Source organism: Habropoda laboriosa, unplaced genomic scaffold (genome assembly GCF_001263275.1).
Source record: "Habropoda laboriosa isolate 0110345459 unplaced genomic scaffold, ASM126327v1 scaffold126, whole genome shotgun sequence".
Classification (NCBI taxonomy): domain Eukaryota; kingdom Metazoa; phylum Arthropoda; class Insecta; order Hymenoptera; family Apidae; genus Habropoda; species Habropoda laboriosa.
The window spans coordinates 1,270,517-1,292,565 of record NW_017100288.1 but is presented as its reverse complement, the minus strand read 5'-3'; the positions used below and the strand labels follow the sequence as shown (position 1 = coordinate 1,292,565).

General features: G+C 35.2%; 2 protein-coding genes across 2 annotated transcripts in view; one reads left to right on the top strand and one right to left on the bottom strand.

The window, feature by feature from the left end:
* The window catches only part of LOC108573724 (diuretic hormone receptor-like), a 114,497-nt gene extending 94,986 nt beyond the window's left edge, over positions 1-19,511 (top strand). The window contains exons 3-10 of the mRNA XM_017936197.1: positions 8,072-8,165; positions 10,141-10,234; positions 10,633-10,713; positions 12,316-12,392; positions 14,689-14,808; positions 17,620-17,805; positions 18,886-18,995; positions 19,266-19,511. Coding sequence (XP_017791686.1) covers positions 8,072-8,165; positions 10,141-10,234; positions 10,633-10,713; positions 12,316-12,392; positions 14,689-14,808; positions 17,620-17,805; positions 18,886-18,995; positions 19,266-19,410 — 907 coding nt within the window. The 3' untranslated portion in view covers positions 19,411-19,511. The remainder of the gene's footprint in view (positions 1-8,071; positions 8,166-10,140; positions 10,235-10,632; positions 10,714-12,315; positions 12,393-14,688; positions 14,809-17,619; positions 17,806-18,885; positions 18,996-19,265) is intronic.
* Positions 19,512-19,963: 452 nt separating this feature from the next.
* Positions 19,964-22,049, bottom strand: part of LOC108573725 (protein RER1) — a 5,735-nt gene continuing 3,649 nt past the window's right edge. The window contains exon 7 of the mRNA XM_017936198.1: positions 19,964-20,881. Coding sequence (XP_017791687.1) covers positions 20,860-20,881 — 22 coding nt within the window. The 3' untranslated portion in view covers positions 19,964-20,859. The remainder of the gene's footprint in view (positions 20,882-22,049) is intronic.

Genomic DNA, 22,049 nt, shown 5'->3' with positions numbered 1-22,049 from the left:
GTGCTAATTAGCGTTAATTTTTAAAATTAACAACGTCAGAGTGTCTTGCACTTGCTTTCCTAAAAATTCAAACTAAAAATTCTTCGATCTAAAGTTACATTTTATATATAAAAAAACGATACCAATTATCGACGTAGAAATTCGAAAAGGCCAAATAAGCTGAAGGTATTTAATAAATAAAATACCAATTTCTCTCATTTTTGTAGTACCTAACTCTTCGATCCTTACAAACATTTTCCACGAAACCGCACTTTCTACCATTGTTAAGTATATTCTTTTATTCCTCGCGTCAATCCGAACAAATCGCGGACGGAATGGAAAATACCTGAGATTCATGGCGAAACCGACGGAGAACATTTGTTAGCGAAAAAACACTGTGCACGTGAGCGAGTCGAACAGCTCGGTCAGAGAAACGCGATCACATCTTTTCCGTTGCACACTAACGAGCAAGGAAACCACGTTCCCACAAGGCCCAGAGCGATTCCGATCATTTATTAACCGTGTTGTTTCAAAGGCGCCCACGGTTCCATGACGCCGGAAATGGAGGCTTGCGAGTGCAACCGAGTAACGCAGCTTTCGTAATGCATTCTTTTCATCTCGTGGATAAAATTAACTGTTGTTGCTCAATCAAATCTCCCATAAAAGAGGAAATAAGAAAGGAAAAAGGAAACAAGGGATGCAACTAACGATATATCACTTATGACTCCCCCAATTTTATTTTCTATACAATATCCAGTGAATTTCTTTTCCAAGCTTCCTATCACACGATCACCCTCGATTCACTTTTTCTTAAATGGACACTCATTTATCTTTCGAAAACAGCACACATTCCCATATCGGTAAATGGATCAGCTAGAAACTAAGCCTTATTGGGGGACAATTTAAGCTAATACGATGGTCGAAAGGCGGAATCCGGAAAACGCAATTGCACGAGCTTCAAATCCGTAGGAAAACCTTGGTTATTTATTCAGAATCTTCCACATTTCGTAATTGCACTCCACTCTAGGAAATGAAAAATTACAAAATCCGCAGGAAACCCTTGGTTACTTCTTCAGAATCTTCCACTTTTCGTAATTTCGCTAACCTACTTTTTAAAAAATCAAAAATTCCAATAAGATAGAAATGAAATAAAAAAGGAAGTTTCCATTAAACAGTGGAAATCCAAACGATTAAAACTACTCATACTAATTATAATATTTCCATGAAATAAAAATTCACTCCAGAATTCCTACTAAAATTCTTCCCACAAATGCAATAATAAATAATTAATAAATTCATCGACGTAAATATAAAATATACCTACACAAAATATTCGTCTTAATCGATATTTCAAACCATTATCAATCGAGGAAAAATCACAATGTCCAACGTAAACAATCAAAATGGTTTCTATCAAAGTACCCCATCTTCGATAAAAAGAAATCCTGCGTATACTAATTTAACACGGATTCCACGGAATAGCAACAGATAAAAGGCCATCCACGGTGCACCGATATGCAAATTATTAGCCAACATTACGGTCGTGTTTAACTGGCTCTGCCCTCAGCTGTCAGATGAAAGATTAACAGGCAAAGAGGGCAGGAATTCCGGAAGTGCGGGCTAAGCCAGGAACCGACCGTGTTGCTTCGCTGCACGAACCTCCGCATATTTTATTAAGCGCGTTCGAGATTCGAAATACACACGCTTCCGAGGCTCCAACGGATGTAAATTATTGACGCCAAAATCCGGTTCGTGTGAGGTATGTTGCGAACATGGATCGTACAGGTCGTTGCTGAAAAAGAGACGAAACTCTGGTATTAACTTTACGACCATCTCGAACATTAATTTCGCGATGTTAATATTGGGTCGTCAAAGAAATTCGTGCCGCGATGCGTTTATACTCTTCACCACGTGTATTTCGTATTTTAATATTGATGGAACTTTGGTATTACGACAGAAATTCAGAAATATGATGGAAAATGATGGAAGGTGTAAAAATCGCTCTCAAAGATGAGGTTAATAAACATATATTTGGTGAAAATTATTTATTATTTTCTAGTTTCCAAATTTATCCTTGAAAAATAGAAAATTCGTCAATTTACACTGTTCCTCCTATCTCTAATCTTTTTCGATTAATTTACACGATGAAAAATTTGTGATACGTCTCTTTTCGTTCAATTTCTCAAAACGAACGAAAGATACAAAAGAAAAAAAGGAAGAAGTGTAATGCATACTCGAAATAAATGAAGATAATAAAACGATAAAGTTACAGTTAGATTATACCAAGTTTAAGCCACTCGAATGAATTACCTGAACTTCTGTTAACTTTATCGCAAATGACCCCATCCTCGCCGGAGTCATTTCATTCTCTGTCTTTTTGTAATCTCGCCGAGTTCGAAATTGCACCATTTACCCTTTAAAGTTACCAGTAACTGTACACGTTAATCGCGTTACCAGCTAAAAAGAGTTGACATTCGTTCGCGCTACTGGTATAACACCCCTTGGAGTACCATTTCTTAAACTCGATCGTACGGAATTACCATTTCACGTAAATATAAATTCAGGTTATTAAAATGAACGAGCTTATCGAAAAGTATAATTTCCTTACTTTGCAAGAAATTTCAAAAATATCTAAATTAAAATACGAAAATTTCCAATACATTGAGATAATGAATACAATATTCCTTTTTTTTTTTTTCATGAAAATAATGAAAAATAGATAATATTAGAACAAGAAATGGTACTTAAGAAAAAATGTCCCCAAAAGTATTATATTAACTTTCTGCAAAGTGGTAAATTAAAAGATCGTTTAAAAATATCCTATTTAACTAAATTACACATCACTTCCAATATTTTCATGATCTTCTTACTAATTACATTATAGAATTTCACTCCACTATGTAACCAAGCATCTAACCTAACAATCTTCTTCGCTTATCTTTAATTCAAAAGGTATATTTGCCGCATGACACGTACGTTTCTGTTAATCAAAAATGTTTTATTCATCACAAAGGGCGAATTCACTTTTGACAAATAACAAAGGAGAGGAGCAAGCCTCGAGTAGCTCAGGGAAAATTACCTTTTTATTTGCGAACAGCGGCACAAAAGAAACTTCGTTGTGATTATCCTTTCATCAGGCTCGGCTATTGTGGTCCGATGATTATTCAGGACGTTTGTTCGGTACGTTTAACAGCTTGTTATAGGATCTTTTTCGCCTGGAAGCGGAGATAAATAAGGATTGAAGTTCTTTTTTACCTCTGTTTGGCACAGTCCCTCCTCTATTGAATGGAAAAGAAGTCGCGTTATTGCGTCGTACAGGCGTTCCGGTTCGTAAATAAAGAAGATAACGAAGAATCATGAGGTTTGTTTTAAAAAAGAAGATATCAGAATAGAAATTTGTTAACTGAAAATTTGGAAATTTTAAGTGAAGATTCGGAATTAAGAGAAACGAGGAAGTTCAATTGGAATTTGAGAATCGAGAAGGATCACGAAATGCGAAGGTATAATTGGAAATTAAAAATGAAGAAATAATACAATGAAGGAATCGTATTTGATATTCAAATACTAATTAAGCAGAAAGTGCAGAAATGTTGGCTTCTGTTTGAGAATGTTTAATTAAGAGCTGAAAATTGCAATGAATTTGAGACGCAATTTTAAATTACGATCCTATATTGGAAAGCTTGAGAAATGCCAGTTGAATATTAAGAAAATTATCCGTTAAAAATGCGAGAAATATGACGATACAATCATAAAAAATATAAATTAACAGAATTTTCGTGTATGTTGCCAATGATTAAGTATTGCAATATTTCTATGTTAATTTTCGTGCAATTATTCTCTCAAAGTCTATTAAAGTTTATTCTGAAAAAGGTTAAAAAATAATTTGTCTTCTATATAAATAACACGAATTAACTAACTTTATCGACGAATTTCAAGCGAAATAGAAAACACTATTGAAAGTGTTCTACAAAAACAAATTTATCAATAAAATCCAAAATATTTTTCGAAGTTTAGGAGGATTTATTTGTAAAAGTAACACTGTATTCTATTTTGTAAAATAAAAATAAAGAATGGTGCAACCACGTTGTACTCGCAGATTGCACAAAATACAACGAAATTAATCAAAGCTGCACATCGAATCTGATTCGATTAAACAACAGGAAGAAAAAAGAACGAAACAGAAACGTCACGTTATCATGGAAGAGAAAATTTCGCGTAGCAAAGAGATGGAAATTACATTTCAGTTTCAACCGTTAACAATAAATCACTCCTTTTGCCTTCGTATGGAAACCACTGGTGAGATAATGGAAGGATAATGGATTACTACAAAACAGACAGCAATGTATTTGAAATCATGCAAATCGATTGCCTCGACGAAACGTTACGAAAAAAAAGTTGATTGCGAGATTATTTTTCAACAATTGAAAAGCGAACAGGTTTTATTTAATATAACAAATTAATTCGAGTGAGATCGAGCAGAAATATTCATTTTTCGATGGGTTCACAAATTTTGTAATACTGTCTGCCTTCACGCTTCGAAAATTTTCCAATATTTTTCCGGGAATTAGCAGGCGGATATATAATTCCACGTTAAAGTATCATCCATGTGTCATGGAATATTCCGTGTACGAAAGTACACTACTGACTTCGGAAATTTCGCGATAAATTATGAATTTGTGGATTCTGTTTAACGTAGTTTTGATATTGCAGGATAAAAGCCTCTGGCGTTAACGATTATTTGTGGTTCATTGGTAAGTGTTAAAGTTAGAAATATGTGTAAAGTATTTTTAGTTAAAACATAAGTGAGATCGCAGAGTTGACACTTTTCGATATTTGAAATAATTCGACAGCGAAAATGTTGGAGTTTGTTGTTACAGAAATTATAATTTACCATATTCTCAACTACAAAAGATTGCAAGTCCTACAATCAACAGCCCTAAAACAAATGATACGAACTTTACTTGAATATTCTCTAATTACAATTACAATTCGATTCTAATTACAATTGCTTCGTTCGTTAAAATTGCAATTTTTTAATTTTGACGTTAAGTTTAGATCACTCGTCGATCTTATTCGGTTGAATGTAGAAAGTGGCAATAACGGGGAAACGTATTTTCCGCTGGAGTCAGGTTTAAATAATCGGCCCCGCGATACCTCTTCTGCCGACGTCTGACTAATTCAGCTTTGTACTACTGAAATTGCTCGTCGACTCCGCGCATCGCCGCGCGACATTTGTCTCGCGCGCACGAGCAACAAAACTATGCTCGAACTGCTTAAAACTCGTTGTTGTTCTGATGTACGCCGGAATCCAACAGGGGATCACCTATATTCTCATCCTCGTGTCGTACAACGGTGACGTTTTTCGTGAAACAATGCAATTGCTGTGTCTATCTGATTTCGAAATTACGTCGCCGCTTGACTTTCATGAAAATAAATTGTACGTTTGGCAAATGTTCATTTTACCCAGCCAGAAGAGCCTTTTGTGTGTGCGTGAGAGTGTGAGTGAATGAATGGGGTGACTAACTGAGAAAGAGAGAGAGAGAAAGAGAAAGAAAAAGAGGGTGAGAGAATGAGTGAGTGCAGATAGGAAAAAAAAGAGGGTGAGTGAGTGAGTGACTGAGAGAGAAAGAGAGAGAGAGAGAGAGAGAGAGTGAGTAAGTGAGTGAGTGACTGAGAGAGAGAGAGAGAGAGTGAGTGAGAGAGAGAGAGAGTGAGTGAGAGGGTGAGAGAATGAGTGAGTGAGTGTGTAAGTGACTGAGAGAGAGAGAGAGAGGGAGAGATAAAGAGAGAGGGAGAGATTTTGTGTGTGCGTGAGAGTGTGAGTGAATGAATGGGGTGACTAACTGAGAAAGAGAGAGAGAGAGAGAGAAAGAAAAAGAAGGTGAGAGAATGAGTGAGTGCAGATAGGAAAAAAAAGAGGGTGAGTGAGTGAGTGACTGAGAGAGAAAGAGAGAGAGAGAGTGAGTAAGTGAGTGAGTGACTGAGAGAGAGAGAGAGAGAGTGAGTGAGAGAGAGAGAGAGTGAGTGAGAGGGTGAGAGAATGAGTGAGTGAGTGTGTAAGTGACTGAGAGAGAGAGAGAGAGGGAGAGATAAAGAGAGAGGGAGAGATAAAGAGAGGGTGAGGAGAGAGAGAGAGAGAGAGAGAGAGAGAGAGAGAGAAAGAGAGGGTGAGAGAATGAGTGAGTGAGTATGTAAGTGACTGAGAGAGAGAGAGAGAGAAAGAGAGGGTGAGAGAATGAATGAGTGAGTGTGTAAGTGACTGAATGAGTGAGTGAGTATGTAAGTGACTGAGAGAGAGAGAGAGAAAGAGAGGGTGAGAGAATGAATGAGTGAGTGTGTAAGTGACTGAGAGAGAGAGAGAGAGAGAGTGAATATGTGAATCAATGTGTGAGTAAATGAGTGTAAGTGAGCAAGCGAGTGAGTGAGTGAGTGAGTGAGCAAGCGAGTGAATGAGCGAGTGAATCAGCAGGTAAGTGTGAGAGTGAGTGAATGAGCGAGTAAGTGAGTGTGAGAGTGAGTGAATAAGCGAGTAAGTGAGTGTGAGAGTGAGTGTGTATGTGCTGTCCTCAAGAAAGCAACTGTTAAATTTGCAAAAGGAAAATGCGGGAAAATTGTTCGCTCGCAGTGGAACAGATAAATAAGATATCCTCCGCCAGTAGGAAATAGGGAAATAATTGCTGTTTACAGAGCCGTTATATGTAAATAGGAAATTGAGAATTCGAAGTGATAGAGATTTACTTTTCCCGGTGATTTTATCGTAAGGAAATTTTGATTCCTTTTCCTTCCTTTTTCTGTTTGCTTCAAATTACATTGAACGAGTTCTAGTATAACTAATAGAAAAAGTTAATAGAGATACTGTGCAGGTGTTTTAATATTTATAACGACTAAATTATACGTGCAGGATTTGTTATTCTCGTGGCTCATCTTCATACGAACGAAAGTTTTAACGAAAATATTTGTACAATTTCTAACATACGTTATTCCATATTGTAGGAAAAACTGAAATGGAATTTTTAAACACCAATTTTTGCATCCCCAATTGGCCCCTGTACATGTAAATCCGTCCCATTCTCGTTTATTACATGGAAATAAAGCCTATAACAGTACGCTTACAGAGTAAATCACGTATCTTTCGTCCTTTGCGTCAACCTCATACTGGAAACGTTCGAGTTAAACGAAACGAAACGAAAATAAGAATTGGAGAATGTAAATGTCATCTGTGAGGGAAAAAATTGTTATTTCGAGCATACCTTCTCCAGACTGTTCAAACGATATATGTGATATACGAACTGAAAAAAAAGCTTTTCGTGGGGTTAAATGTTTGCTCATTTTCAGAGTTATCCATGCGAGAAGCCATAAACACAGTGCAACTTTTCATCTGATGCGATCGAACAATAATATCAATATCGAAAAATATTTTTAGTATTTATTGTCAGTATTGTTAATATTTATTGTGAATATTTCTAATATTTATTGTCAATATTTCTAATATTTATTGTCAATATTTTTAACATGTATTGTTAATATTTTTACAAACAGAAGTTCTGACGCTTGGTCCAAAGTATCATTCATAAAGTTACGTGTCAAAACAACTTCGTTAATGTTACGAGTACCACGTGTCGCTGTACTGTGATAGATGTTCCCATTATACGTGGTTATTTAGGTAATGTCTGAATACATACAGTCTGTTTCCCTTGAATTCTATCTTCCACAAATTCAGCTCGTATAGACATCAAATATATCTTGAAATGTCGTTTAATCATATCTTAAAAAAATTCTTAAATAAACTATACATTATATTTTCAATATTTTCCTTACATTTTTGCGGCCAAAGGAAAGGCAATTATTAAAAAAAAATATCAATTCACAGGAACCCGCCTTATGTCGTACGTCTAATTCAACAATACGGACAATGTTAAATTTCAAATAAATTATAAATCGTCACATTGGATCCTAAAAGTTACTATTTACAACATCTAAATATTATTTCACAAATGATAATGTATCTAGATAAATTGTAGGTGTCAATTTTATTCCTAAATAATATTATACCTAGCTAATGTTAACAGTGAGATATTAATTTTTGTTTCAGGGAACTGAGATGTATTAGAAACAACATACACACGAACCTGATGTTCACTTACATACTCGCAGATTCGATGTGGATTCTGAATAACGTGATGCAGGTATTTTCATAGCAAACATAATATCCCCGAAATTTTCTCCAACTTCCCCTTTTCCACGTTGCGTGCCCGACTAATAAATTGTTCCCTCAAAAACACGACGCAGATTCTATTTTCCTCTTGGCGTGGAGTCACTTTCCTCCTGCGAGGGAATGGAAAAAAAAAATCAAGGGGGCGCAAGTAATCGAGTTTATGGCTGCTTTCGGGTCGAAGGCGTTTGACCTATAAAATGACGAGAACTACACGCCGCCACTTGTTGCTGGAATATGAAATTAGAATATTCCCTTGGAGGGAGAAGAAAAAAAAAAACACGGAGAAAAAGCAAATTGATTTTTGTGCCAGTCGCAGGAAATAGTTTAAACGGAAAATACATTTGAAGTTTATTTGATAATATTTCTGCCGTTTGAGGTAATTCGACCGTTTTTGAAATTAACGTATGAAAATTTTTTAACAAGTAACTAGTTCAGAATTGACGATCAATGTTTGTGGTGTAATATCTAAAAATTGTCAAATTTGAGAGTAAACATTCCTCGTAAATACTCCAAAAAGAAAATTACCCGATTGAAACCTTCAAATTGGAAAATTGAAGGGAACATCTTCAAGACCAAAGAATTCTAAAAAAAGATATATCAACGGGAAGGGCTAATTGTATTACTGAACGTATCGGAAAACTTCCCTTCCTCCTCGAGGAAACTTTTCAACGCGACCGGAAACGTGGCTCGGCATTGGCCACGAAATTTCTAGCATCCACGCTAACGAGCCAGTGGAAAGGAAAATTAATTACGGTGGTCGATGCACATTTGGTTTTTCGATAATTAAAAGGCCGCCGGCGCGGCGGTATCGTTGCACTGAAATTGGCCTCGCGTGAAATTCAGTCGACTAGCCACTTTTAATTGCTCTATTCGCCCCTTTATTCTTCTACCTTATTTCCTGTGCAACCCTTAACCCTTTTACTGCTGTTTGCGCCTGTAGGCGCATTGAAAATGTTCTCGCTCTATGTTTTTCAAGCTTATAGGCGCTTTGGAAATTTTCTCGTACTGTGCTGTTGCGCTTTTCGGCGCACTTTCATCTTAATTCACACCTCGATTCTTGTCTTCCACCTTAACTTTTGAAAAGATGCATTTTTAAATTTAAATTTGGAATTTTTTTCCTAAAAATTTTAAAACGGCGAAACAAAAGATTTTAGTAGTAAAATCTACCGCAGCGAAAGGGTTAAGGTACACGTGTGACAAGAGAACTGGTCAAATTTTATTCCAAAATGATACTTTTAGCCTTGATCACTTTATACTCGAGGAAAGTTTATTTTAACGCAAGCTACTTGTCGAGGGAAATAATTTATTGCAAAATAATGTCAAGGTTTTAGTAGAAGCTTGAATAAACATCGTGAGAACGTAGATTTATCGATTATAATATTAAACTTTCTTGCAATTATTATTTTTATCAGTTGAGAATTGTAGGTTAACGTATTTCACGGTTTCTTAAAGGAAAAATCACGAAAGCTGCCTATTCTGAACTTTTTTGAAAAGATAAACAAGAACTTTAAAATTTAAACGAGAAAAGACTGTTTCTCTAAGTTTACAAATAGTTTTCGTATGCATTATTAGTGATCAAATTGCTCGTATTAAAATTAGTAATAATCCATTACCAATTCATTGCAATAGAAAATTTTCTTTACTCACTTCAAAATGATTTGTTGCGTAGTATTTCCTTATTGATACACGCAGACACGTTTGAGATGTTCTTAACACCTCCTGTTATTAATTTTCCTCGAAGAAATTCTAACGATCTCCTCGACGTCGTTCAACTCTCTCAACTTGTTCAACTCGACACACTATCTACTGCACGTCTGTTTATAAATAAAAATAATACACACCGTGTAGAAATACGATTTTCTTCTCGACTTTCTTCGTTCTTAAATAATCATAGATCATCGTTTTCCTCGGTTCGTATGGAGTTTCGAAGGGATAATTATTTTCAGGTCTCCATGCAACCGGATGTCCCGACCTGCGTCGCCTTTCTGTCACTCCTGAATTATTTCCAGCTGACCAATTACTTCTGGATGTTCATAGAAGGTAATACAATTCGATTTTCTGATTTTTTTCTATTAATTCGCAAAAATTTGAAGTTAGACTCAAATGGAGACAGAATTCAAAATCGCGAACTACCGATTGAAATACAATGAAAGCGTTTGATGATCTATTATTTTGCCAGTAAAAATACAGTATTTCATTTGAAAAATGCACAATAATCTCGAGGTAAATTTGAAAAATTATGGAGAAACACATTTTTCTTAGAGTACTACAATTTTATTGAAAAAAATGAATGTAAGCTGTTATTTGAAAAATTATTTAAATAAAATTTAATCTTTACAATTCCACCCTGTGTATTTGCATATAGGAAGAAACTCTTTTTAATTACTTTTTCCTTTGCGTTCATTAAATCGAATATGTATAATGTGCACTTGTTTCAGGCTTGTATCTGTTCCTACTGGTCGTGAAGACTTTCACGGGTGATAACATCAAGCTGAGGCTGTGCCTCATTATAGGCTGGGGTAAAACTTTATATTACCATTTTTATTCTCACTTATGAAAACAGTGTGTAAAGCATTGTATCATTTTTACACGTTCGAATTTTTGTTGGAGTATTTCAAACGATCTCGTTTCAATTAGAAATATTGCAATTGACCTGTTAACTTGTCCTGAATCCTTAATTAGTATAGAATATAGTCAAAATTAAAGGCGTCGTTTGCTAAAAATTAATGGACAGTAAGTTGTTGAAATTACAATAATTTCAGACAAACGATAGAAAAATTGTACTTCTATTTTGTTGAATAAGTAATATTTCTGTGTTAATTTCGAGACAAGTTGATATTAAACTTACATTTAACAAATTTATCGAAACGATATTTTTCAAAGATAAAATATATTACAAAGATACCAATATAAAGGATGACTTTACGAATCTTACTAAATCAAATTATAAAAATATTGACATAATCGATATTCTCGTTGCCTTATCATTAGACATAATCGTATACGAATTAATATTGTTAAATGTAATAATAATCAAATTTATAATTCTATTGTTACAGCTCGTGCATTTACAACGTTTTTTTATATTTATACCATTTATAATTGGTACTTTTCAATTATCAACTATCTTTTAAGCAGAAAAACTAAACGAGTTTCTGTAAATGAATTTTTCTAAGCAAAGAGTGAAGATTTCACGTGAAATTGACGAATGATCGACATGAAATTGTTAGGAACTGAAATAGCGCAGAAAAAAATCCGTTGAAATATCTGGAATTTTTCGCGAAACCGAACTGACCGTAACAGTATTTTCGTTCATGCACGCGCAATCTGTGCCATGATTTTTTGCGAAATACATAGCGCGGCGAGGAGAATTCTAATAATCAGAACTTTCTGCTTCCACTCGAACCGCTCAAAATCAGTATCGACTGCTTTGTGCTTGAAATATCGCTTCGTGGCAAAAAAATATTTGAACGCTGAAGCTTCCATGCAAGCTGATTATGTGCATATATGAAAGCCCGGAAAAAAGGAAGAACTTTTTTAGAGACGGAATAATACTTACTGTTATGCTTATCTTTAACAGAGAACAATCTCTAAAAATCCTTTTAAAATGACATTTTTCTTCAAATAATCATATTGAGATTTTTATTGGAATATTTGCCGGAAAGGGCAACGTTAATTAAATGAAAATTTAATCAGTTATAAACAAAATATATACACACCGTTGTCCGCGTGTTTTCATTTTTCAATAACAAAGCGAATGCGTTGATAATCGCATTAACAGTCACATTTGCACTTTAATCTCAATATTGCAAATTGATCGTTAATATTCCATTTTCCATCTGACAGGCAAAAATTAATAAAAATATATACGATATCATTAATATTAATATGCACATATAGAATTATAAGAAAAACCTTCAAACATACTAAACTGTAACTAAAAAATTAAGAATTATAGTGTGAATGATAATCTGAACACTACTTCATAAATCATTGGGAAAGCTACACCACTATCGACATCCCAAACACTCGAATAAACTGTTAAACTAACCTTTCTGGATAAGAAAATCAACGCCAAACACCTCATGCACACCCCGTAAACCGTATCGATTTACTTTCAGGTATGCCGGTTCTCTTTATCACCATGTGGGCTATCGCGAAGTCACTGGATCAAAGCATCATGAGCCAACCGAAACAGGTACAAGAGAATATCTCACATGTCAATGCACAACATCGTTGATCAATGTCGCGAAATATCAACGTAAGCTTCAAATATGAACGATAGAGTAATATGAAATCTTGTATCCCGAAGTGATAATAACCGATATTGATGAAACTTTGGTATACAGTAGTACTCGAAGAAATATTCCATACGTATGTATGTGTTTTAATAAACATATTTGGTGAAAATTATATATTATTTTTTATTTTTCAAATTTCTCACTATTACTCTATCTCTAATCATTTTCGAGATATTCGAATAAATATATTTACCTACTATCTCCAATTGTTCAGAGTGATTTTCATCCCCTAATATCTTTTCGAGAACTACTGTATACCAAAGTTTGAATAGAATCGATTATTGATTATCACTTCAGAATGGTCCCTTATTAGTGAGTTAGAAATTCGTTGAATTCATGAATTGGAAATCAGCGGCTAAGATGAAACGTGTTAACCCTTCCTGTTGACGCCTAAAGACGCTTTGAAAATTCTGCTATTAGAGTCTTTTGACAGAGTCTCTTTCCATCTTAACCCTTTCGTTACTATAGTCGTCCATAAAAAAATTCGAGCACAGCATAGCTCGATATCTCCAGAGTAACTGATTTATTTCTCTGGAATTGTTTTATTCTACTGCCTTGAGGACTATAAAAATAACGAAAAGAATAATGTTACGCTCTGTCGCTAAAGTTGTTTCATTCTTCACTCATTTCCATCTGAATTTCATAAGACAAATTTTAAAACGATACAGCCGAAGCAACAAACTTTGCAGCTATTATCCGAACGGATCCACCCTCTGTCACATGCGTTACCTACGAAAATTTGTCGCAACGAAAGGGTTAATACGCAAAAATCTCGTTTAATCTGCGAAACCAAAATCCTTACAATGTGATATTTCTAATGATTCGTAAATGAATCGCCTGACAAACACGCTTGCGTAAAATCGAAATGAGTACAGTTGGGACGAGAAATCGACAGAATAATAAATCGAAGATACCTCAATTTCCGCGGACAGGTTGCGTAGGTATCGAGAAATACCGGATAAGAGTTTCGAGACACGATCCGTGTTAACGCACCGGCAAGCTACGTGACGTGAAAACAAAAGAAGCCGCGGGGAAAACAGTCGATAGACAACGGAAAGAGGAGAGGAACTTCTCTCTCTAGATGGATTTTTTGGGGGCATTGCTGACAATGAACGAACGAAAGCGCTTACCCGCGGTTGCGTTTTAACTTCCTCACGTCGAAGTTTCGTTGGAGATGGATTCGTTGGAAGGGTAGATTATTACAAATAGCGAATGGAGCGGATAGCTTCGATATTTTCGACAGAGGTGCCTATTCTTGTTGAGTAATGTGAGCAGACTTTGAGGAGAGAAGATTAATATTTGCAGCATCAGAATTTTTCTATATTTTCACTGATAGATTACAGTTATAGAAATTCAACGATAGGAATTTTAGAAATTGTAGAATACAATATAGAATCAATTTTAGGCCTTGCCTAAATACCTATTTTTTATTGTATTTATAATTAGTCGTTGTCAAAATTAGGGCGATATAGTGTTAATACCTATATAGTTGGTTTTTATAATAAAAACCAATATCAATACTTTCACACTATTATAAACAAACATGCAAAGATAATAATGCCTGAAATATGTACCGTATGGCCAGCAGATCTAATTGATTGTTAAGGAGGACTCGTCAATGGACGCTTTAAGAGATGCTGAAAACAGCACCCAAGTCGGCAAATTAGCTGACAGAAATTTATTCTGATTGCTAATAAGATAACGTCGAAACCCAGATAGCACATGACATCTTAGAGATGTCTATTTTACGTTCATTTTTAATCTGAACGCCTTGAAGACGTGCGAGTCTAAAAATGACGTCTTTAAAATGTTTCCAAAGCCAACATTTCAAGAATATCTCGATCTGTGACACTGGACGTCGCTCAGACGTCTTTTGGACGTCTTCAGGCCTTCGCTGAACGTCTTGAAGACGTTCTATATTCTAAAAATCACGTCTTCAAGACGTTTCCAAAGCCAAAATTTCAAGGACGTCTCGATTTCTAACTCCAGACATCGTTCAGACGTCTTCTGAACATCTTTAAGCCTCCGCTGGACGTCTTTAGAACGTTCACAAGAGTTTGTGCGCTAATCTAAAACGAATTGATCACATTCTGAAGAAAGCAAAAAAAAAGACAGATACGTCGTTCACTCTTAAAGTTAACGAAGAGTGTCGACCCAAGTCCCTGCAGTAAATCTAACCATCGATGTTCACAGGAAGTCGCGTTGGGCAGGCATTGTCCCTGGATGGTGTCGCATCCTTACGACTGGTTCTACCAGGCCCCGGCCATTTTGGTGCTCTGTATAAACGTGATCTTCCTGTTCATGATAATGTGGGTGAGTATACATGACGTTCTATCGACGAAACAGCTCTCGGTGGCAAATAATGGTAATAGGAGGGAGTGTAGGGCTAACGCAATGAACGTTTGAGCGTATAGTTTGCTGATTTAACGTTGTCACGGAGCCAGTGGAAATTAAATTTGTGCAGCTGGTTTGAAAAGTTCATTAAGCTGCACAGGACGAGACTATTTATTCCGGACATACTGAGACAGGAATTTTCTCCTGTACAGGCCGTCTAATTCTGAAATCAGATTTTTCCTTGATACGGGATGATTATATCGTTCATTTAGGAAGAAAAGGACGAAGATACGGTGAAAGAAAGCTACTCCTTTTCGTATATTGTACTGTTTGAAAGAAAAACAATTGTAACTTCTGTTGTCACGAAATCGGAACTTTGCTAATATTGTACTTTTAAAAAAAGAAAATTATTCTAACTTGAAAAATCAACAATGAGCGTTTTCATGAACAGTTTCACATTTCTTCTGTACGAATGTCTGGAAAATGTGGTGTACGTGTTAAAATATGTCAAAGTGTATCTTGTAATGCTTAGAAACTAACGTAGAATAGTAAATGGCACGTAACAAATAATAATGTATAATTGAAAATTACTTTGAGCGTGTATATCTGTCGAGGCGTGTTTCACGACCGCCATTTTGGTGCACCGAATAGTCCTATTGATACCCGAACGGTTGAAATAGTACTAATCGCGTAGCAGGATCGATTCTAATTAATGAATTTAGATCGTCGGTAAATTATTAGTAGCTGATAAGAGTAATTAGTGCACCAATAGAATCGATTCTCTGTTTAGTCCACGAGGAAATTCAGTTTCTTTTTTCTTATATTTTATACGTATTTTCGTTTAATTTTTAAATATCAAACGAAATTGCATCTCTCTCTCCTTATAAGTTTTCGCGAAATGAACTTTACGTGAACCACGTTGCATAATTTACCAGAAGCAAAAATGGTATATAATAATTTTCTGTAATCTCATATTGTTATACGAGATTATTCGTTTAATTTATCGTTATTAATTTAAATTAGTCGTAAACTGTTATTTATTCCTTGAATAAAATTCTGGCAGAGAAATTCTTAAGGAGAGAAAGACACTTTAGCTTGTAATATACGTAATTAGTTTCGCGCTATTTTATTTTCATACCGAGATATGAAGATTGCTTTAACATTTTTAATGGATTTTTACTTGAACCATTTCTTTTTTTATTCAAGATTATAACGAATACTGAGATAACGATAAAAAGAAACGCACCATAGAATACAGATTACAAAGTTGAGGATTATTAAGATATTTATGGAACAAGCTATTTCCAGCAACTTATTCATCGTGCTTTTAAATCTAGCATACTTTCTTCTCAAGCCTCAGATTTTAATTATCAACTGGAGCTTGTTTTGTATCATTTGTACTACTTGCAAAATCAAGGACAAATCAAGAAGTTCTACGTTTCTTTTAATTAATTTAAAAAGAACTAAAAATCTGTCCTAAACTCTTAGAATTTCCCTTTTCGAAACAACTCGCTCCGAATAAAATCATTGTCCATAAATAAAAAAGACAACTTCGATACTTCTTTCCGTCGGAAATTCTTCAAATTTCCTTCGCTCGAAATAAAATCATTTTAACAGAAACTTCCGCAAGTGAAAGCAATTTCATCGTTTCGGGCATACTAACTGCTGATGGATAAGTTACATGAAATTAACAACTCAGAGAGACTTTCAGTTTAACGAGAATTTAATACAATACGGTTTATTCGACACACAGGTGTTCGCGAAAGAAATACAATGGTCGACAGAGGATAGTTGGTTAACAGAGCAGGTGACTGAATGCGTTCTTTTCTTCCGTACAGAGAACAGAAATATACAGAATGTACAATTACGTGTGTAGATATGGGACGTAGTTAGTATATTGCACAACTTTTTTTTAAACAACATTCCCCGTATGACAAACGATCTACTGCTAATCGCAAGGCCGTCAAACGAAACAGAAATAAACTGGCAAAGACGAGAAATAATTTATTTCTCGTATTTTTTGATACAACAAAAAGACTACAAACTATAGGTGTAACAGAAAAAGAACAATTTGGTAACGTGAAACCTTTTGTACTGCATTATGTACATTTACTTTGTACTGAATTATTTCAGCTGCTGCTGAAAGTGGGGAAAAATGACCAAGAGGAGTTTACATGCATCTGATGATGATGATAAAAAGGAAAGACAAAGTCATTTTGAAGATCGTTCCAAGATCATCGACATTGCTATTTTACTGTTCAAAGTCACTTTAAGGTCGTAAAAGTAGATATTAATCTGCGAAAAGGTGTCGACAACCTTGGAACGACCATCAAACTGACTTTGGGTTCCTTTCTTTATCCGAATTTCTTTTTTCTGTCATCTTGAAGGTCGTTCAAAGTTCCTCGACACCTGTATGCACATTAACATCTACTTTAACGAACTTTAAACAGTAAAATATGACGTCGAAGGGACTTTCTTTTTTCCATCGTCAGATAAACTTCTATTAGTAACTTTTTCCTTAATTTCGATAGCCGGTAGAAATAATTTAAGATGTCCACGATAATTAAGACACCTCCAACGAGATTATCTGTAAACACATAAGAGACTAGCGTGTAAAAAGAAAATGCAAAACGGGAAAATTAGACAAATAAAACAATCAAGCCTACAAATACAACTAAATAGAGATGGTTGAACACACGAGGGTAACACGAATTCGTTTCACTCTCGAATCGAAAAGGAAAAAAAAATAAGTGTTTCTCTGACCACAGTGTAACGATTTTTCCATCGTAGGTGCTGATAACGAAGCTTTGGTCCTCTACAAACGCAGAGACGCAGCAATATCGAAAGGCGAGCAAGGCGTTGCTGGTACTGATACCTCTCCTCGGGGTGACTTACGTGCTGGTGCTGATGGGACCCACGGAGGGTCAGGTTGCTAATGCATTCTCCTACACTCGTGCTGTGTTACTTTCTTCGCAGGTAATGCAACGTTGAAGAAGTATCTCGTTACAAAAACGAACTTACTTTGTCAGAGGCAAGAAGTTCGAGAGAAACTGTTACTTTCTCCTTTGACGAAGCACGAACACACCCTGTCTCTCCCGGTCTCTCCCTTCGAGCAAACGCTGAATAATCCCCCTTTTCTCTCGTATCTTCTGTATATTCAAATACTTTCTTCTTCTCTAAATAAAGAACTCCGTGGTTTGAAAGAGAGAAACGATACACACTGGTATATACGAAGAACTGTTTAGAGACTTTTGCAACACGGTGAAGCTCTTCGAATTGAAAAGAAAGACGAGGAATTTCGTATGTTAAGATTAGACGATTAAAACCTTGGACATCCGGAGAATTTGATTCTGTCACTCTTCGTTATCCTTTTCTCCCTCGTGGAAACGATTCTCTTCGAGTTTTTGCTCTAGTACGACGAATCTTCCCTGAAACAACGTGAAATGTTTCGAGTTACAAAAGGGTTGCAAACAGGTCGAGGTTGTTGGAATAAGGATCGGAAGTACATTCAGCGATATTGGACGATGTGGAATTTCACAAAAGTTTTATCCATGAAAAATATAAGAATGCCTGACAGAACACGCGATAAAATTACCGAGCTAACGTTTCTAACGCATCGTGTGCCTACTTTTGGTCGGGTTACTTTATTATTTCTCGAATAGCAAACTTCGAAGCTACATATTGATACGCTCTTTCGTCGAGACATTCGTCAAAAGGAACGTAGAAGAGGTTGTAATTTGGTAGGCATACGATGAAGTTGTATAACGTCTCTTTTATAGAACCTTTTGGTTCGTTTCGCTATTTTATCGGCGTTTTAGCGTCAAAGTTCGACGCCTTTATAGGTGAAATATTTCCAGAAGAACGTTATATCCCTGGTTTCTACGTACAGAGAGAACATACGAGGCTAGAGTACCGCTAAAAATTTACAAACTAGTCCAACACTTATGGAGACTAAAATTTCTCTCTCACGTTACAATCGTCGCACATTTTTACATTTTCCGAATGATCGCTATTTTCTTGGAGCAACACTGTACAACTCTATTTTACGTTTTTCAGGGCCTGTTCATTGCGTTGTTTTATTGTTTCCTGAACACCGAAGTACAAAACACGGTGAAACATCACATTGTACGATGGACCACAGCTCGTGATCTGGACACAGAAAGAAGGTATAACAATTGGTCTCCCCGTTCGAGAACAGAGAGTATAAGGTATTCTATTCCCTTACTCTGTAATGAATGATTTCTTTCGTTGGATTTGCTTGATTTCGAATTAAACGTTGCTCAGGATTTGAAGAAATTCTGCGGGGAAAAGAAACGAAATTGTACGATGAAACGTGTTGTTAATTGTGTAAAATTAGGACGTTTAAATAGTAGACGATTTATGATTGTTAATTGGTCTTCTTTTTTTTTTGGGTGTGTTAATGGTGTGATTTACAGATTGTATTGCCCTCCAGCGAATCCGTACAGAAAAAGGGACTCATCCGTAAGCGAGACGACCACCACAACCGTAATAGGCTTAAACTCGACCACCACGTTCCTAGATAAGTCCAAGAAGGCAATCTCAGAGGATCTGAACGAATAAGAACGGTTCTTAGATCATTAGTTTTGTCAACAGGCCGATTAATAGTATTACCAATAAGGAATATTAGATACAACATATTTTTCTCTGCTGTTGGAAGATGTTACTAAGCAAATCAAGATCTAAGAGATATCAATTTTCCTTGGATTTCTTTGTTTGCAGTGAATTGAACGTTGTTGGGGAGTAGAGATATTCTTTTCCTACGTTTTTTGTGATAAACCTGAAGTTTTCAAGGGTGATATGAACCTTTTGGAGATGGAACATTGTTACTTTGTGCATGTGAAGTGTTACATTCCCAAGTGTTGAAGGTTTTCAAAAGGGGAAATATGGATTACAAAGTGGACTAATTATCGTTAATTTTACAAATGATGGAGAGAAAGAGAGAAGGTCGTTTTGTTAGAGAGAGAAAAAAAAGAACAGACATGGAAACATGTATTTATTTATTGTACACTAACATATTGCGACGGTTTATTTTAATTTTCTTTGAAAAGTATGTTACAAAAGAGAACTTGGCGTGCCAAAAATGCAAAATCTTACTATTTCACTTACACATATCTGAGTAAATTATTACGCTCTAATATACGAAAATTTTAAACACGATCTAATAAAAAAGTTGCATTCTTTCGTCACTTTGAGAAACAAAAGTTAACGAAATTCCTTTACGTTAATCTTACAATAAATACAACGAGTGAAATACTTTTGTACAGGTAAAAATAAATGAAGGAATGAAACGATACACGGACAAGATCTTTCTATCGCGTTTAAACATTTTAGTCGTGCACCTTCTATATAATATTCCATTGTTCATCAAATTATCAATAATTAGACAACTTTGTGATCTGTATCTCTATAAAGTGTGTTAAATATATGGCAAATTTTTTTCAAACCTACAGAAACCCTGTTATCCTTCGAAAAATTTGTATTACAGTACAAAGAAAAAGACCACGGATTTCTCAGAACATCGGTACTGTCATGTGTGAAGTAACAACAACTTGCAAACCATCGAGTGTGACTTTTTGACATCCCAACAATTTAATTAACATGCAGACAAACAAGACATCCATAAACATATTTCTCAGACCTTTCATGTATTCGATAACAATGTTATCTGCGAGGGAACAATATCGATTCGTCGTAAGGAATGGTTGGAGAAATTAAAAAAAATATTCCTAAGATATGCGACAATGCTTCAACATTTTATTTCAAATTACCACTTGCGTTCGAAAAAAGACGCCTTCCCATTCTCTCCCATTCATTCGTTCATTCATGCCCTCTCCTCATTTTCGCCTCCTCCGCATACACTTCTCTCTATGTATTTCGTCTTTTTTTTTCTTTTCTTTTCTTTTCTTTTACTTCTTTACTTCTTTTCGTTTCTGTTTCGCTCGAGAAACACGAACGCATTTGTACCGGAGGAAAATTGATTGCTCTGTTTAAATTCTACCACACCCGTCATCAAACTTCCACGAGCGGACTCCTGTAAAAGAGAAAAATCCATGAGAATTGTTTTTTCATCGACAATAATTCGATCTTTTTTTCCGCGATTGTTATTACTGAACCATCTAATCCGAAATTCGAAGTTAATTGTAAATCGAAGGGTAAATTGAAAAATATAAAAACAGTTTCATAAAAGAGATACGTAAACGGAACTGGGTAAACATTACAATAGATTCGTAAGGTAAAGTTGATTAACGTTAATCTGAATTGAAATATCATTCGACAGTTCTCTTCTTATTAAACGCATTTTATCAGTTTTCTTTTAACGTTAATTACAAGCTCACGTAAAAACAGGACAAAAATCGTTATTGCTACTGTTACAATAGTTTACCCCCAGTTTCGTTTACGATCGAAGAAAAGGAAAAAAAATTGTTGGAAATAGTTTCTCTCTTTTTTTTTTTTCCCCTCGAAAACATGCATCCGTATAATTGAATGTGTTGATATCTTCCGTGCGGATTCAATTACATGAAAAAAGAAAAAAAGAAGTTATGCAAAGTTATGTTCTATACTGACAAAATAATGTATACTATATCTGCACAAAAAAATATTTCAACACAAAAAGTTTACCAGTTATACCCATTCGTCGTTAACTATTTTCATTTACTTGTAACTTTGGCTTAACTGTACCGTTAAACAGCAACATTACGAATGTATATGTCAAACATCATTTTTTTTAGCGATATAAATGGAAAAAAATATATATAATAAAATCAGTAATATGTAGTTGTACCGGTAAGACGGACGCGTCGTGTTTATACCCAGATTCGAATAAGAGAGAAAGAGAGTATTTATTATTGTAACAAAATGTTAATGAAAACACTATTTATTTCGATTCCATTGTAAGCGCGAAAGCTTTATTAAGTATCGAAAATATATATTGTAAATACGTATTAACAATCGCTTCCGTAAAAGCTTGGGCATCACTATATTCCCAAGTCCGTGTACATATCGCTAAATTTTTCCATTTTATGTTTTCTTTTTTCAATGATGTCAGATGATCTGCTACCGTATTTTACATGTATCAAGATTTATAAAATGTGTTACATAAAATCGTACGTGTATGCGTGTGCATGTATCTATAAAAAGTTTCAAGAGCGTTACAATGGTCGACACTAAGTTAAAAACGATAAGTTTCGACTATCTTCGGA